At 42.6% G+C, this 17,300-nt stretch overlaps 1 protein-coding gene across 6 annotated transcripts in view; it reads right to left on the minus strand.

The window, feature by feature from the left end:
- TMEM44 (transmembrane protein 44) overlaps positions 1–17,300 on the minus strand; it is a 64,251-nt gene that overhangs the window by 24,893 nt on the left and 22,058 nt on the right. For 5 of the 6 annotated variants that reach the window (XM_069975065.1, XM_069975064.1, XM_069975068.1 and 2 more), the window contains 6 exons: positions 15,679–15,839; positions 14,084–14,170; positions 6,083–6,253; positions 5,662–5,817; positions 372–473; positions 98–274 (listed from right to left, as the gene is read on the minus strand). In XM_069975065.1, the coding sequence (XP_069831166.1) occupies positions 98–274; positions 372–473; positions 5,662–5,817; positions 6,083–6,253; positions 14,084–14,170; positions 15,679–15,839 (854 nt within the window). The remainder of the gene's footprint in view (positions 1–97; positions 275–371; positions 474–5,661; positions 5,818–6,082; positions 6,254–14,083; positions 14,171–15,678; positions 15,840–17,300) is intronic. The other variant, XM_069975070.1, reaches the window with a different exon arrangement.

Consider the following 17,300-nt stretch of genomic DNA (forward strand, 5'->3'; position numbering starts at 1 on the left):
ATTATTTGTGCAAACCTTCACAAAAGCATAGAAGAAAGCCATGTTATTTCCTGCATGCGACTGAAAATGTCATGAATAAAGAAAATACACCACATACCTCCAGGTCTGTAGCATTAGAAGATGCATCAGAAGAGCCAGAAGGGGAACTTGTGTAGTGTGTGATATGAGGAGGAGGATACACAGACAGGTCAAGATAACAGGGTGGTTCCTTATGGTTATTGTGCCCAGGGTTAGTCTGTCCATCCCCAGGTAGTCTCACTGCTCCAATGTCATTCTGAATGTTGAAGAGAATTTTTGTCCTTCAGAAGTTGTTCAGGAAACATTAATGGCTACTGTAAATAATGTTTGCTACAAAAAAAAAAAGTGATTACCTCTTGCACTTTCTCTACACTGAGCCTCACATAACGTCCAAGTGATGCCTTGCTGTTTATCCATCTATTAGGAACCACATTCAGCGGGGTCCAGCTTGGGTTCTAGGTGAAAACAGGTTACACTGTTGACATAAGGCAACTCAGACTCCAGCTCTAAAAATAAAAAAAAAATCTTGTACAATTTTATAATTGTTTTCAAAGGAATTTTATAAATTTTACTCATCAATATATTTTATGTTCTATCAATCTAAGGACCTTTCCTCCATATATACTAGTAACAAAACACTGGCTCTACTAGATAACCTGGTCGGGAAATTTTGTCAATTACTATTTGGCAGTTTGTTTCTGAGCTGGAAGAGTCCATTGTGTGGGGGGAGATCTGTGCTGTTCCCTTCCTGGATGCTGGATGATTGTATATGAGCAGCTGTGTAAATGACGATATCCTTTGTAATATAGAGAAGGAGGAGAAGACATATGCAGTGTAGCAGTAATATACTGCAGTCAATGTGGTGTTTTCTCTCTGAGAGAAGATCGTGTCTGGTTTTTTTTCAGTGTATTATGGCTGCAGCAGGCTGTGTGTGTGCGCGAATGCTATAGTTGCAGTCAGGGCAGGACTGGCCATAGGGCACTTCTGGCAAATGCCATAAAGGCCAGTGACCTCCCGGGGCCAATCCCTTGCTCCTCCTTACCCGTCGACTCACAAGGGGCCGGCCTCTTTAAAACACACACGATCGGGCGCAGGGTCCGGAACTTCCGACGTAGGCAGCGTCTGTCACAGACGCTGCCTGTGCCGGAAGAGAGAGCAGAGTGGCAGGTGAGTTTTCTTTTTAGAGCCGGGGCGGGCAGGCGGGGGGCGTTATGCACTATGGGGGTCGGGGGACATCTATTGGGTACATCTGCTGTGGGCGACATCTATGGGCGACATCTATGGGGGAAATCTACTATGGGAGACATTTGTGGGGGTCATCTACTGTGGGGGAAATCTACTATGGGGGACTGCATATGGGGGGCATCTGCTATGGGGGACTGCATATGGGAGGCATCTGCTATGGGGGACTACATATGGGGGTATCTACTATGGGGGACATCTACTATGGGGGACTGCATATGGGGAAATCTACTATTGGGGACTGCGCAGGGGGGCCATCTACTGTGGGTTACTGCATGGGGGAGGGGTCATATTCTGGGAGGACTGCATGGGAGGGGTTTATCTGCTATGGGGGACTATAATGTTGCACAAAGGGACCAAATACTATTTGTGTGTGCATGCTATGGTTGCAGCAAGCTGTGTGTGTATGCTATGGCTGCAGCAGGCTGTGTGTGCATGCTATGGTTGCAGCAGGCTGTGTGTATATTAGAGAGAGACGCAGAAATTAAAGGAGTATTCTAAGCAACAGTGAAAAATCCAGGAAGGACAGGGCATGGTGGGATCATAATAAAGAAGTCCTATTTACCTGCCCCCATAGTGCTGCGTCACAGCTCATGGTCCCTTGACCTGGCTCCCGATTCTGTGATGTCACAGTCCAAAATGCCTGCTCAGCCAATCAGTGAGTTAGGCAGGACACAGCTACAGTCACTGACTGGCTGAGCAAGTAGTTCCTGAAGGGCCACAATGATACAAGAGCGCAGACACTGAAAGAGAGCTGATAAATCTGGGCCTATATCTTAACTAGAGATGAGCGAACCTCGAGCATGCTCGAGTCCATCCGAACCCGAGCGTTCAGCATTTGATTAGTGGTGGCTGCTGAACTTGGATAAAGCCCTAAGGCTGCATTGCTAGCAGTTCTCCTTTGTGTATGGTGAATATTAGTTCTGACATGGAGGCTTGAGACTAGCTGGATCCACTGCACACACAGAGGAGAATTTGCTGTATTATGAGGTTCTGCAGCAGCTGAGGTCTATTAGGTTGTTCTACAGCAGCTGAGGTGTATGATGATGATGTTCTGCAGCAGCTGCAGAGCCTCATCTTTTGTAGAGGAGTGGTGCGGTATCCCACTGTTAAGTGCCCTAGGCTCCTGTCGTAAAGTTCTCTCTTCAGTTCAGTTGTGATGAAGGTAGCCTTCTATAGTTTCACCACTAGGTGTCAGTGTTGCTTTTAAGCTTTTTTTATGCATTGCACAGCTGTAGTAAGCAAAGGGTTACTGTTGCTATTGTACCATGTGGTCTGTGCTGACCTATAGGAGATACTCTCTCCTATAGCTAGTTAACCCCATGTAGACAGAAAGTCAGTGCAGTGTGGTCTAGTGAGTTTGTAAGAGACACACACGTGTATGAGACAGCCAAAGACACTCAGCCTACCTTTATCTACCATGCAGTGCTATACACTATAGAGGGAGAAAAGTCGGGGATCATCTCAGCCCACACTGAGAACCACTCTACAAAGTATATTGTATCTACAGAGGAACTAGCCTGGATAGGACAAAGCAACAAGAGGGTCTACGTATCCTATCTCACAGTGCAGGTGACACTGGAGAACCGCAGACACTTAGCTTCGTTCAGGTAACCATGACTAGGGCTTGTGTCCCCCTATTGGGACGGGTAGCTCAACACTGTAGGGCAGAAGGTGGTCAGGTGGCAGTCTAAACACAGGCACAAGTAAACTTCTCCCTCTCAAGTATCTCTTAAGTATTCGTCTCTCAAGTTCCGGCAGAGCATAGTACTACTTTGGGTTGGGACTCCCTTGACATACTGCTCTCATCTACGTTGCTCCGCTCTACTCTAAAGCTCTACAAACACCGCTATATCTACTTCCACTATATTCAGCATTTACAAGTATCTCCCAGCACAGATCTACTGAAGCACTAAAGTCTGTATCAAGATTGTCTATCAACTGTCAAAATGTTTATATTGTCCAGAGACTATCCAGTAAAGTTGTTCTATTTATTTCACTAAGGCTCAGTCGCTCACTTCGCTTCCATTGCACCAGCACCTATGCACACCCGCTACACTCCTTGGGTCATTTTTTCCCCTTTTTGTGGGTGGCGGTACCGATAGTCCAGGTGGGTCAATTGCCAATTAGGACTACCGTGACAGGAGCCCAAGGGACCCATCACAGCCTGGCAGGTCACCAATCATTTTAGAGGGATAGAGCCAGCCATCCTCTACAAAGCAGGTATCACCATCACACCTGTGTGCTGGACTAGCACTGGCATCATGACACTACCACCTTTGGCTGAGCTGTATAATACCACTGATAACATCTACCTCACAGTGGTATACCACAGAACAGTTTAGGGTTACTGTATATTATATGCGTGTACTAAGTATTCATGTGACAGTGCATGGCAGTTACACTAGAGTGTGGAGTGACAGTATGGCAGTTTCATTAGACTGGGGGCATTAACATTTTTTACTTTATTAACTGTAGGTACATAATAAGGAGGAAAGAAAGGATGTCTACAGTGCTGGGAATGTATATAATGCAACAGGGAAGGAGTTTATACAATGCTGGAGGGCAGGGGCATATACAGTACTGTATATACAATACTGGGGGAGAGAAATATCTCTGATGCGCTGGGGGGGGGGGCATCCCTACAGTTTTGGGGGAAGGGATTCTCTAATATACCCTGGGATGGAGAGCATTGCTGTAATGATACAAACAGCTGGGCAGCATGAGATGAAAGCAAGTAGAGATACTGTGTTTGCTCCTCACCTGCTCATTGTGCCTGCTGTCATCTCATGAAGCTGCCCAGCCTTCCTGTGAAGTTACAGAGAGGGTCCTGGTTGCTCCTGCTCCCACACTTGCACATGGTTTTGCCGGGACTGTCAAAACCAGGACTGTTGGCAACTATGACAGTGTCTTGTTTGCCCTGAAAAGTCAGGTATGATTCGCTGAGGTCTCCTTGGTTTCTATCCACTAGTAGAATATGTGACATGATGGGCACAACAGATAGATGGCTGTAGAGTAATAGCAGCAGTACGGGTAGTAGTAGCTGCATCAAAACCAGCACAATAGGAAAAATGCTGGACCAAGCAGGTGATGTGCAGTTGTGTAGGGATAGTAGTAATAGCCAACAATTTGAATCTAATATTTAGAATTTCTGAACAATTTTGATTGGTCATAAAGCGGTGAGGCACAGGGAGTATTGGTTTTGGTGTGGTAGCTGAGTGGGTCTAGGGTCACTTGGGCACTGGTCACAGTAGTGGTATAGGACCCACCCCAGACAGTTTAGCACCTCACCAGCACAAAAAAAGAGAGTTAACCCAAGTGTAGAGATGTTTGTGCGGGTGTGGAAGAGATAAGCCAGAGTCCAGTGCTTTAGGAAAGTAGAACAGTTTACTGTAACAAACTACGGTTTACAGATAACCGTAGTGCAATACAAAAGAATACTGGAAGCAACCATATAGGCCAGTGCAATACAGTAGTTACAGTCTTGTAATAACTCAGGTGCTAGTAGTTTAGGTAGAGACCAGGTGCTTGAGTAGAGGAGTTGCCAGAGGGGCCCTGCCCAAGGTAGAAGTGTACTCTGCTGGAACAGTAGAGGTAGAAGAAGAGAATACTCCTATTCAAGGATAGTACTCTAGTCTTGACCATCTTATGTCCCCTAGTTGCGAGATAGCCATCCTAGGTAGGTAATGCAAGCCCCAGGCCTTATCTGGGTTGAGCAGACTCCCAAGCCTTCCCAGTTGTCTTGCGCTGCGCAGTAAAATACATAGACTTTTCTTAGTACCTTTGTTCCACTGTGGTCAGTTCCTATGATGCTGAAGTTAACTGCTCTGCATTTTTAAGAGAGGTTCACAGCGTGGGTAAGGTGTTCCTTGTTTGGCTTCTCTCCCTTTGGAAAAGCTCATAAGAAGATACTGTGGTTTGAGAGACTTGTCTGTTTTGAGTACAAACTAAAGACTAACTCCTCCCACCAGGAACTAAGTCCTAACTACAGGGGTCTACGGAACCCTGTCTGTGATTGGTGGGGCTATGTGTGTGTGCCAAAAAGAAAGTGAAGGAGATAAGCTACAGAAAGGAGGGAAAGCACCTGCATTTGTGAGAGGTCCAAAAGGCAACACATGACGCATAACAGGGAGGAGGGAAAGCATCTGCATTTGTGAGAGGTCCAAAAGGCAACACATGACGCATAACAGGGACCCCTAGAAGACTTCAGCCGTGCATAGAATAAGTTACACAGAAACACAGTAGCAATAACTAGTAGGAAAAACACTAGTTACAGCGGACATCTCATCCCACTTGTGTGAGCCCAAGAGAGTTACCTTATTCATATGAGACAGGACTTAGGGTCCTGTACTGGGTCACTACAATAACTTTCCACTAAAATACTTTTCATTAATAACCAACCTGTACATCAGCAGTAAAAGTGTGAATAAAATGCGCCTCTTGTGCCCGGTGTTCCTCTCCTGCCAGTAGCTCACAGCTTTCTTCATCCAGTGTTGTATCCAATACAATCCCCATCTGTTGAACTAGTTTATTTTTTATTACACAAAGAAATATTAACTGCAGATATTACAGTGTCAAGGTCAGTACAGGTGTGCGGTTTTTACTGGACTCCTAGATGAAGCGCTTGCTCTAAGGCTGACATACAGTCTATACTAGGTGGGTTCAGTCGACTCTGAGATGTATGATATATAAAAGTTTAGAATTGCTGCATGCAGCTAAAAACCAACCTCCATTGGTGTGCTTTATATGAACCATCAACACTCTAAAAGCTTAACAACATCTTCCAAATTTAGTATCACATTCAGGCCAGTGTAAAGGATACAGTAATATCCAGGGCAGCAGAGCCCATTGATATAAGGAACCACGGGATTGCTCTGATAAAATATTCTGGACGGTGATCATGTGACATGATGGCAGCTGCATACATCAAACTGGCCAAGGCAGAGGACAGCAAAGCCCATACATAAAGGTCTGGGAACATCAGCCCCTTGCACTGCAGACAAAACATGAATATAATATACAGAGTACAGGCAGGCTTAGTATGTTATATAATCTGTGCAAACATTATTATGTTTAAACGACTCTGTACCCACAATCTGACCTTCCTAAAACCACTTGTACCTTCGGATAGCTGCTTTTAATTCTAGATCTGTCCTGTGGTCCGTTTGGCAGGTGATGCAGTTATTGTCTTAAAAAACAACTTTTAAACCTACAGCCCCGTGCCCTACGGGCGTGGCTTATAATATCTGTGCCCTAACTTTGCACCACCCCTCCGTCCCTCCTTCCCACCCTCTTTATCATTAGGAATGCCACTGGAACATTTTCTCCATCCTGAACATTTGCGCAGGTGTCTTAACAATCCAGCCCATGTGCCGGGCTGCCACAGGTGGGAAATAGGAGGCAATCTGCCTGGAGCATTCCTAATGATGAGGAGGGTGGGGAGGAGGGACAGAGAGGTTGTTCCAGCCTAATGCATACACAATCCAGGCCACTCCTGAAGGGCACGGGCTGCCAGTATAAAAGTTGTTTTCTATAACAACTGCATCACCTGCCAAACGGACCACAGGACAGATCTTGGATTAAAAGCAGCTATCCGAAGGTACAATCGGTTTGGGGGGGGGGGCAGATTGTGGGTACAGAGTCGCTTTAACCCCTTAGCGACCCATGTAGTATCTGATACGTCATGGTGCCGCTCAGGGTGTTCAGAGCGGGGTCCCGCCGGGACCCCGCTCTGAACGGCGCTGATCCCGGCTGACACGTGCAGCCGGGCAGTGCCTCTATTAGCCGGCGCGGGTCCCGTTGCCGCGCCCGCTAATTAAGCCTCTAAGTGCAGCTGTCAAACCTGACAGCTGCAATTAGAGGCTTCAGACCTCACGTCCCTGGTGTCTAGTGGGACGGATCCGTTCTTCTGCCCGTGCCGGGCCTCAGCGTCGGAATGACGCTGATCCCGGCTCGGCAATAGATTGCTATGGCCTGCAGCAGGCCATAGTAATCTATGACCGATCTAATCGATCTTTGCTGTGTATATACACAGCATTGATCTCTATGAGAGATCAGTGCTGTCTATATACAAGTCCCCCAGGGGGACTTCTAGTTACAGTAAAAAAAAAAAGTAAAAAAGTGTTTTTATTAATAAAAAAATCCCCTCCCCTAATAAAAGTCCAAATCACCCCCCTTTTCCCATTTTATAAATATAAATTAATAAATAAACATATTTAGTATCGCCGCGCGCGTAATCGCCCGAGCTATTAATTAATCACATTCCTGATCTCGCACGGTAAACGGCGTCAGCGCAAAAAAATTCCAAAGTGCATAATTGCGCATTTTTGGTCGCATCAAATCCAGAAAAAAATTTAATAAAAAATGATCAAAAAGTCGTATATGCGCAATCAAGGTACCGATAGAAAGAACACATCATGGTGCAAAAACTGACACCTCACACAGCCCCATAGACCAAAGGATAAAAGCGCTATAAGCCTGGGAATGGAGCGATTTTAAGGAACGTATATTTGTTAACAATGGTTTGAATTTTTTACAGGCCATCCGATACAATATAAGTTATACATGTTACATATCATAGTAATCTTAACGACTTGAGGAACATGCATAACAAGTCAGTTTTACCATAGGACGGACGGCGTAAATGCAAAAGTCCCCGAAATCAAAACAAATTCGTTTTTTTTTCAATTTGACAGCGCAAATGATTTTTTTCCGGTTTCGCAGCATATGTTATGGAAAAATAATGCCTGTCATTGCAAAGTACAATTGGTTTCGCAAAAAATAAGCGCTCATATACGTCTCTAGGTGAAAAAATGCAAGCGCTATGGACTTTTAAACTTAAAATGGAATAAGCAAAAGCGCAAAAACGAAAATAGGCTTTGACCTTAAGGGGTTAAAAGTGGAATTTTTCAGAGAAAAAATTTAGGTTAGAAACCAGATTATACATACCTAAATGTTATAAACACATCCGGATCACATCACTGCAAGATGCAAGATGTGAGCAACTTGGCAAAACTTTATTTTTTTTTCCTTTTTTAAACAAAACCTTAAGCTGCCCTGTCAAACGTTTGTCATGTCACAGGAACATAATATCAAAAAGGTTCAACAATACCAAAAAGTCCATCATGACAGCACCACTTGGAGATTGAACCCTTGATCCTTATGGGAACAGGAAGCACAGACAGGTTAAAAAGTGGCCCCTCCCAGCAGCCCCTGGGTGCTGTCATGATGGACTCATGAAAACCGAATTATTGGTAAGTCATAATTCTGACTTTTCAAATCATCCAATTATGACAGCACCACCTGGAAACATACTAGATTATTCATTTTATGGAGGGACAACAGCTTGTAGCACTTTCCACCAGAATGCCGGATCCTAAGAGGATGTCATGTTCAGTGGCATCCAGGTGGCTGCTTTACAGATCTGCTCTAAAGAGGCCAAAGACTTTTCCACCCAGAAGACAGACATGGGTCTAGTTGGGTGGGCTTTAAGACCTTTGGGGACTTTACCTGAAGCTTTATAGCTTAGACTGATGGCAAATTTTACCCACGTAGCCATGGAAGATTTAAAAGCTTTTTTTGCCCTTATTTTGTCTCTGAAACTGAAGTAACAGGTTGGTATCTTACCTACAAGTGACCAAGGAATGCAGAAGTCAGCACTTTTCTGCGAACATTTAGCATATGGAAAAGGGTTTCTTCTTGTTCCTAGAATTGATGTAAAATGTTGGGAGCACAATCTTGTGACCTATGGAAGTTGGATGCTACCTTAGGGTATGTGCACACTGAGCAATTCTCGAGGAATTGTAGCTGAAAGATTTCTGCTTGAAATTCCTCGCCTATTCTGCTCTGGCAGAATTTGAGCGGAATTTGAGCGGAAATCAAGCGGAATGCAAGCGGAATTACCAGCAGAATTCAAACCCCATTGACTTCTATAGGATTCCTCTAGCGGAATCCGCCCAAAGAATTGACATGTACATTCTTTGGGCGGAATGCGGATTCTGCACGGAATTCCAGACGGAAATTTACTCTGTGTGCACGGGCAGTCGGAAATCCCATTGTTCTCTATGGAGAGAGCAATGTTGCATTTACACGGGCAGAATTCCGCTAGAATTGCTCAGTGTGCACATAGCCTTTCAAGACATAGTCTTTCAAGACAGCCAGGTATGGTTCCTCAATTAATAGAGCCTGAAGTTCACAAACTTGTCTTGCAGTGGTAACTGTGATCAGAAATGTTGTTTTGAGAGCAAGAAATTTCATTGATAATTCATCCAAAGGTTCAAACAGAACTTCTATCAGAGCTAAGAGCATAAGGTTTAAGTCCCATGGTGGGGTGATATTGTATATGTTAGGTTTCATTCTAGCAACCGCTATGTTAGCCTTCATTCTAGCAACCACTTTGAAGAACCTCCTCACCCATCTATGCTCTGCAATCAGTGAATCAAAGAAACACCATAATGCCCCAGTTTGAACCTTTAGGGTACTAAGGTCCAGACCCTTATCCAGTCTTTTTTGCAAGAAGTCCAATATCTGTGGATTATTGGAGTTTAAAGGGTCTGGAGGACTATCCTTGCACCAATTAAAATACTTTTTAAAATATTTCAGGTGGATTGAGGCAGTGACATCTTTCTTTTTTACTCTGTAACATAGTGTCAATTACCTGAGGTGAGATGCTTTTTTTTTACAGTAGGTAAGACTTCTCAGAAGCCATGCAGCTAGATGGAGCTGTTGTTGATCTGGGCAATTCAGAGGACCCTGAGTAAGAAGATTGTTCTTCTGAGGCAGAAGAACTGATCCTCCTATACATAGGTGTTTAAGATGCACAGTGTCTGGACCTTCTGGAGGGCTTTCACTATAAGAAATGGTGGAAGAAGTGCATATGATAGATTGTGATGTGTATCTCATCTGGTCTGTCCCTAGGATCCATCAAGAAAAACTGGGTTACCTTACTGTTTTTTTTTTGTTTGTTTTTTTTGCTGGCAAAGAGATCCACCTGTACCCATCTTTCTGCTAGTTCCAGGAATACATCTGAATCTAGACCCTAGACTCCAGGATCTAGATCCCAGGGTGGATTGATCATCAGCTCAAGTCTAAACAAGTCAGATCGTCTGCTACCACGTTGTCCACACTTCTCAGGTGACTCCAGATTTTCCTCTGCCCTCAAGAATGTTTTTGCTGCCAGACACTGTAGAAGATTCCTCCTTGATGATTGATAAAGGCCACTGTTGTTGCATTGTCTGAATGGATCTTTACTTGTTTTGATGAAAGTAGGTTCCTGCTGCATTCAAAGCTGGGGAAATTGGTGTTTAAAGCTGCTGTATTCAAAGCTTCGAAAACTGCATTTAACTCTCGCAAATTTGAATAATCCTTGTAGATACTGGTTGCTGTAAAGCAGTGCTTCTCAACCTGTGTGGCAGGCCTCACCAGTGAGGTGTCCCCTAGTTGTTGGTGAGGCCCAGCTGGGGAGCCAGTTTTCACAAATGTAACTATGATCTGCACAGTCATTTTGCTATTTGCAAAAATCACCATTAGCAACATTATTCATTTATTTTGTACTTGCTTCATTAGTATATAGAGCTTGGGAGATGGGTGAAATGTAGCACTAGCATTATTTCCAGCTTTTAAATGCATTTTCATCACAGATAGTGAGGCCCAGGAACCCTCTTGGTTAGTCTGGTGAGGCCCAGGCATTGCCTTAATCTGTTGGGTGAGGCTCCAGCAGAAAACGTTTGAGAAGCACTGCCGTAGAGGGTGCCCCACCCCTAGAAACTGGCATCTGTAGTGAGGATGACAACCTGCGGTGGGTAACAGTGAATGCCTTTGTTCAGGTGTTTTTCTTTCATCTACCAACTCAAAGTTTCTTTCACCTGCCAAGAAAGAGACATCTTCTTGTCTAGGGACAGCTGTGAGTGATCCCGGATCTTCAAAATCCTGGTTTAAAGGGTGCATGAATGACTCTGGGACCAGGATATGGCTAGAATGCAGGCAGTCATGGATCCCAACACTGACATTGCCTCTCGTATGGATGGTGTCTTCTTTTGGTAAAATTTTCTGAACAATGATATATTCTCTTGGGGAAGGAAGGTTATCTGTGTCCAGAGACGTCCCCAGAACTTTCACCAGCCTTTTTAGGGTGTTTAAAATAAAGGGATTTTTGGTGATAGCTGCTCAAAGATGGTAAAAATGGGTCAACCTCCTTCCCACCATAATGGTGTCATTGTTTTTTTTGTCTGAGGAATAGGGATTGAGTAAGAACTTTCCCCCTTTTCCTCCCTTGGGATAGCTTGATCTACCCAACTCGCCTTTACCCTTATACCCTCTAGGCCTCGAAGGGACGAAAAATCTTTTTACCTTTGATATTCTTCTCTGGAAATCTCTTTCTTGTCTGCAGCTTGCTTCAGAATTGTATCTGAGACAGAACCAAAGATGAGGTTGCCTTGAAGAGGAATAGAATACAGTTTATTCTTACATACTGTATCACCCTGCCAGTTTTTTTAACCAAAGGGCTCTTCTTACTGAAGATTCAGCAGAAACATCTACTAAGAAAGCAGTAGCCATTTTAAAGGACAAGTGCCATGAAAAGCTTTTTCCCAGTAATTGAAGCACATTACAAAAGGTATATAACTCTGTAATATGCTTCAATCACCTATCTGCCTCCCTTCCCTGTCTTTTCCCCCCTCCACCCCCCAGCAGGAAGTGTCCTGACTCACACAGACCTGATTACTGTCGTCACCATCACTAGGCAACTCCTTCTTATGAGTCATCAGCAGGAGGGCTGCTCTAGGTCCTGTTACACCAGCCTCCCCCTCCCCTCAGGTGACTCTGCTTGCTCAGCTTATCTTCTCTAGTGACAAGACTCCTTCACTGAGTCCACGGCAGCAGGAGAGAGGGTATGAGGGGAGGGGGGAGCTGCCTATGTGCTGAAGTCAGTCTGAGGGAAGATAAGCAAGTGAGATGTGACAAGTGATGGCTTGCAGTTGTTCAGCCAATGGGAGCTGAGCAAGCCTGTCACCTGACAAGGCAGGGGAGGGGGGAGGCTAGTGTGACAGGAGAAGGAGCTAAGAGAAAAGCTTGGTGACGGTGACGACAATAATCAGGTCTGTGTGAGTTTAGTGCACTTCCTGGTGGGGGGTGGAGGGGGGAAAAGACAGGGAAGGGAGGCAGATAGGTGATTGAAGCACATTACACAGTTATATAACTTTGTAATGTGCTTCAATTACTGGGAAAAAAAATTTTCATGGCACTTGTCCTTTAACATAGGAATAGATCTAAAATTTCTTCCATGGAAGTTTTATTTTCCAAATACCTCTCAAGTTGTTTTAGCCATAAAAAGAGAGTCATAGCTATATCTGTGGCAGCAATGTTAGGGTTAAGAGAGGCCGCTGTAGCATCCCAAGTTTTCCTCAAAAGTCCTTCCATTTTCCCATCCATCGGACCTTTTAACTGTAAGTCATCCTCGAAAAGCAAGGCATCTATTTTTGGAGCCTCAGACCAGAGTTTAGTTTCTTCCTAATCAAACAGGAATCTAGCTCTAAACTATTACATTTAACCTTTCTTTGCTCCCTGTTCTCATTAGGATCAAGTGTCCAGTCTCCTTTTGGCGCTGTCTTGATTGGACGATTTGAAAAAGAAAAGAAAATACATATAGTTCAAGTTGCTGTAGTTAGTGTACAGATGTAGTCAGTCTGGCCTTAATCCTAAGTAGAGGCATTGAGACATCAGCAAAGAAGTAATCCAACAGCATACAATCATAGAAATTCTTAGTGAAGTTTATTTATGAAGCCAAAGGCACAAATGCATTGAGAAAACAAGCAAGGAGAAGCACATTTACAATGGAGGGGCTGCCTAAGGGCGGGGAGAGGGCTTACCTACAGGGTAAGAGTGGCGATTATGTATGGAGGAAGGGGGGAATCACATACAGAGGATGGGGTCTACCTACATGTGGAATACAATTTACTGGGACGGGGGCTAATTACTAGGTGGGTTACCTATGTGAGGGATAGCTATATTGGGTAAGCTACTAACTGGGGGAGGCTACCTACATGGATGCACAGAGAGGACCCAACTACTATATTGAGGTACAGAGGGTCATAACTACTTGGATGCAAAGAGAAGACCTCATATACTATATGGAGACACAAGGGGGCAATTTTCTGGTGGTCTGAGTGGTGGTCAATGACCCAGCTACAGTAATTAAACTTATTGATGCGGCAGAGCTAAAATTAAATAGATAGCACTGCAGTAATAGTGTTGGCTAGTTTGCATTCTATGGGCATAAAAACTAACTCAAGTATTTCTTTTACATTGGACTCCTTTGTCCTTCCTTAACCTCTCCTCAGTATCCATTCTAGGTTCTGGATACACATAACATATGCCAGCACTGCACCAGATGGAAATACATGGAAATGTCCATGCATACCCTAGAGCAGAAATGTTTTACATACATACATACATACATACATACATACATACTGTGGCTTTTACCCAAATGCTTCCTGGAAAAACCTGAATATCAACTAAACCTACCCTAAAGGAAGGGAAGATGGGTATGTAATATGAACTGTGATGTATGTACACCACAGTGTAGAGTACTCAATTACATGATGTTCAGGATTTGATACAGTGACATTTTCAGACAAACTATTTCCAGGATAAAACTGAGATCATGTACTGTAAATGTAGAAAGACTGCTTTTAAGGTAAATAAGTCATTGATTAAAAGTAAATACTACATTTAAAAAAAAGGAATAATGTCAAAACAGAAATTTGTGCCCTATACCCATCAACTGGCATCTAACAGGTGGTCACATTTCCTGCAGGCAACTTACCACTTTCGAGATGGTAGGCACTCTTACTGTCCAGGAGACAAGAACAGCAATAATTCCAAGTGTGAAGCCCACAACATCTGTATTCTCCTAGAACATGACAACAAATAATTCAGTACAAGGCCTTGAAATTTATTCACTATTATTATTATTATTATTATTATTATTATTGTGTTTGGCTGAACTAAAGTGTTCCCTTATCACTAATTGTTAGATGTACAGGGGTGTGAGGGCAAAGTGGCGTCAATCATATTGTTACAGCTGCTATAGAGTATAAAACACTAGCAAAGGCATGTGATCAATAACATTAGAGCCAGTCATATAAGCCATGAAAACACAGTCTCTGCAAGTGCCCCCCTCCAAGGTTGGTATAAACATAAAAAACAAAATATCCTCACTCTAGTTCTGAGGACTCGTGGTCACCCTGGCCTCCATGCAATTTGTTTTTGTTGGTTTGCTGGTTAAATTATGGCAGACCTCTGTGCTGATTCACACGGCATGATTTAATTAAGAAATGAAAAACGCTATATATATATAATTTTAATTCTAATATGATATTATGCTACTAAAGTCCCAGCTACGAGAATGGGCTATTTGAGTAAAGTTGTGCTGTTTTATTTTCTGCTTGATCGCACACACAAGATAAAAAACTAAAACTACACTATGAGGGTTAAATAACGGACTCTGAAATGCTGACATTAGCACTTAGTGTCTTGCAGTTAGTTTTTAACCCATCTGACATTTCCATAGGCAGTATAAAGGTGTAAATGGTTTGCTGGAATAACATGACTTGCTAGTTCTATTTGACACAGCTGGGGACGTTTTGTACAAAGTGCAAATGAGGAACATCGCAATAAGAAACACTACTTCAAAAATATATTTTATCATCTAAGCTGTACCCAGAGCTATCATGGAAAAAGGAGAAACACACAAAAACATTGCTGGCATCAGGACAGTTTGTGCATACAGCCTATAATTATTCTTATCAAATACTGATGAAGAGCAGTGCTACCTTAGGGGTCTACATGCATAATGGAAACAGAGGCTATAAAATGACCTTGGTTTTTGCAATTAGGCCTAATTTAAGACAGGTTGTAGAATGGACCGCAATTGCGGCACTTTCCGGCATGTTTTGCAACACGTTTCCCCTTATAGAACTCTGTAAGAGTTTCTGCGAGCCACAAAACGCCTGCAAATCTGCAAACAAATTCGGATTACAATACAATTAGTTTAACTTTACTAACTAAACACATAGTACAATTTCTGGTGATGTGCAAAAACAAACAAACAAACAAACAAAAAAAAAGAACGCACAGACGCTATGGATGTGCACTGTAGATGGTTTTTAGCAGATTGTGGACGCAGAAATGCGTACACAAAATATAGTATACTGACGTGTGAATGAAGCCAAAAGGCCTATTCCCATATTCCGTATGACATGGAACCCCTGTAGTGGACTCTTTTCCCAGCAGGGAAAGTCTTTAAATCTGTGCTGCACTGTAATGAAGCAGCGCAGTGACGTGTCTTTATTAGCCTTTTCTTTAGCTCTGTAGATTTCATTTTTGATGTATACAACCTAAAATAGGATTACCAGTTACCTGTAACATTGTCCCAAGTAACCTTCTACGTGAAGCATGAGGCATTTCAAAAGAAGGAAGGTCATTTTCTACTAAGGAATAATAATAGCCCAAACTTAAAAGCATTGAGAGTGACAGAGCAGACATGAAAGGCTTGTATTTTCTTCTGGAGCTCTGTTTTCCTGCATAACAAAAACAAACAAACAAAAAAGGTGATAAAGAAAATCTCCAGTTGTGCCAAGCACCAAAAACCTGTTCTCATACACTGCAGTAATAATGCAGCCATAATGCAGCCAAAGCCGATAATGGTAGAATGGTCTCCTGGCTAAACAGCAGTTTATCCGCAAAACGGTTTATTTTCAAGATTTAAACTTATTACCAGTACACCGTATTAGGCCCACTGATCACAAGGAGTCCCTTGTCTCCCCCATGTGACTAAAACTACAGTCAATCAAACATGCCATGCTACTGCTCCATTTATTCTCTACTGGACCGATGGAGGTGTGGTGTTCCACCACGGGTGTTGCTATTGGTTACACCCTTTGAAAAAGCCTGTAGTTACAGTGTAAAGGTGGTGATTAAGGTAATGATAGAGTTTCGCCACTAGATGTTGCTGTATTATGGGAAAGCAGGGAATCAGCATTACAGGGCACTGTATTACCGGGGTTAGCAATCCCCGGCAATAATGCTAAATTCTGTAATAGTTAATATTTAATTAATAAAACAAAGTTTTGTTCTAAAAAAGTTATTTTCGTTGTTCAATAGCTTAATTAAAACAAATTCATGCTTTTACAATTAAATATGTTAATAAAAAATGTAATAATATTGTATATTTATTTATAGTATATTTACGTGCAAAAGTATGTATTCATTTTAATTAAGCTATTGAACAATGAAAATAACTTTACTAGAACGAAAATGTGTTTTATTAATTAAATATTAACTACTACAGGAAGCTCTATTGCCGGCAAAACCTATTGCCGATAATACAGCTGAATGTAATAATACTTTAACCCCTTAGGGACCACGCCTATTTGAGCCTTAATGACCAGGCTCATTTTTCAAAATCTGACTTTATGCTCTTATAGCTCAGTGATGCTTTAACATATGCTAGCGATTCTGAGATTGTTTTTTTTGTAACATATGGTACTTTATGTTAGTGGCAAAATTTGGTCACTGTCTTGTGTGTTTTTTGTAAAAAAACATCAAAATATCATGAAAAATGTGAAAAAATTTGCACTTTTCGAACTTTGAAATTCTTTGCTCCTAAAAAAAGAAAATCACATGACAAAAATTAGTTCTTAAGTCACATTATCAATATGTCCTCTTTATTCTGGCTTCATTTCGTAAACATATTTCACTTTTTTAGGGTGTTACGGGGCTTAGAAATGTATCAGCAAATCATCAAATTTTAATGAAATTTCCAAAACTGATTTTTTTTTAGGGACCAGTTCTTTTTTTTAAAGGGGTTATCCAGTGCTACAAAAACATGGCCATTTTCCCCCTACTGTTGTCTCCAGTTTGGGTGGGGTTTTGAAACTCATTTCCATTGAAGTAAATGGAGCTTAATTGCAAACCACACCTGAACTGGAGACAACAGTAGGGGGAAAAGTGGCCATGTTTTTGTAGCGCTGGATAACCCC

Source organism: Dendropsophus ebraccatus, chromosome 6, assembly GCF_027789765.1.
Source record: "Dendropsophus ebraccatus isolate aDenEbr1 chromosome 6, aDenEbr1.pat, whole genome shotgun sequence".
Lineage (NCBI taxonomy): Eukaryota > Metazoa > Chordata > Amphibia > Anura > Hylidae > Dendropsophus > Dendropsophus ebraccatus.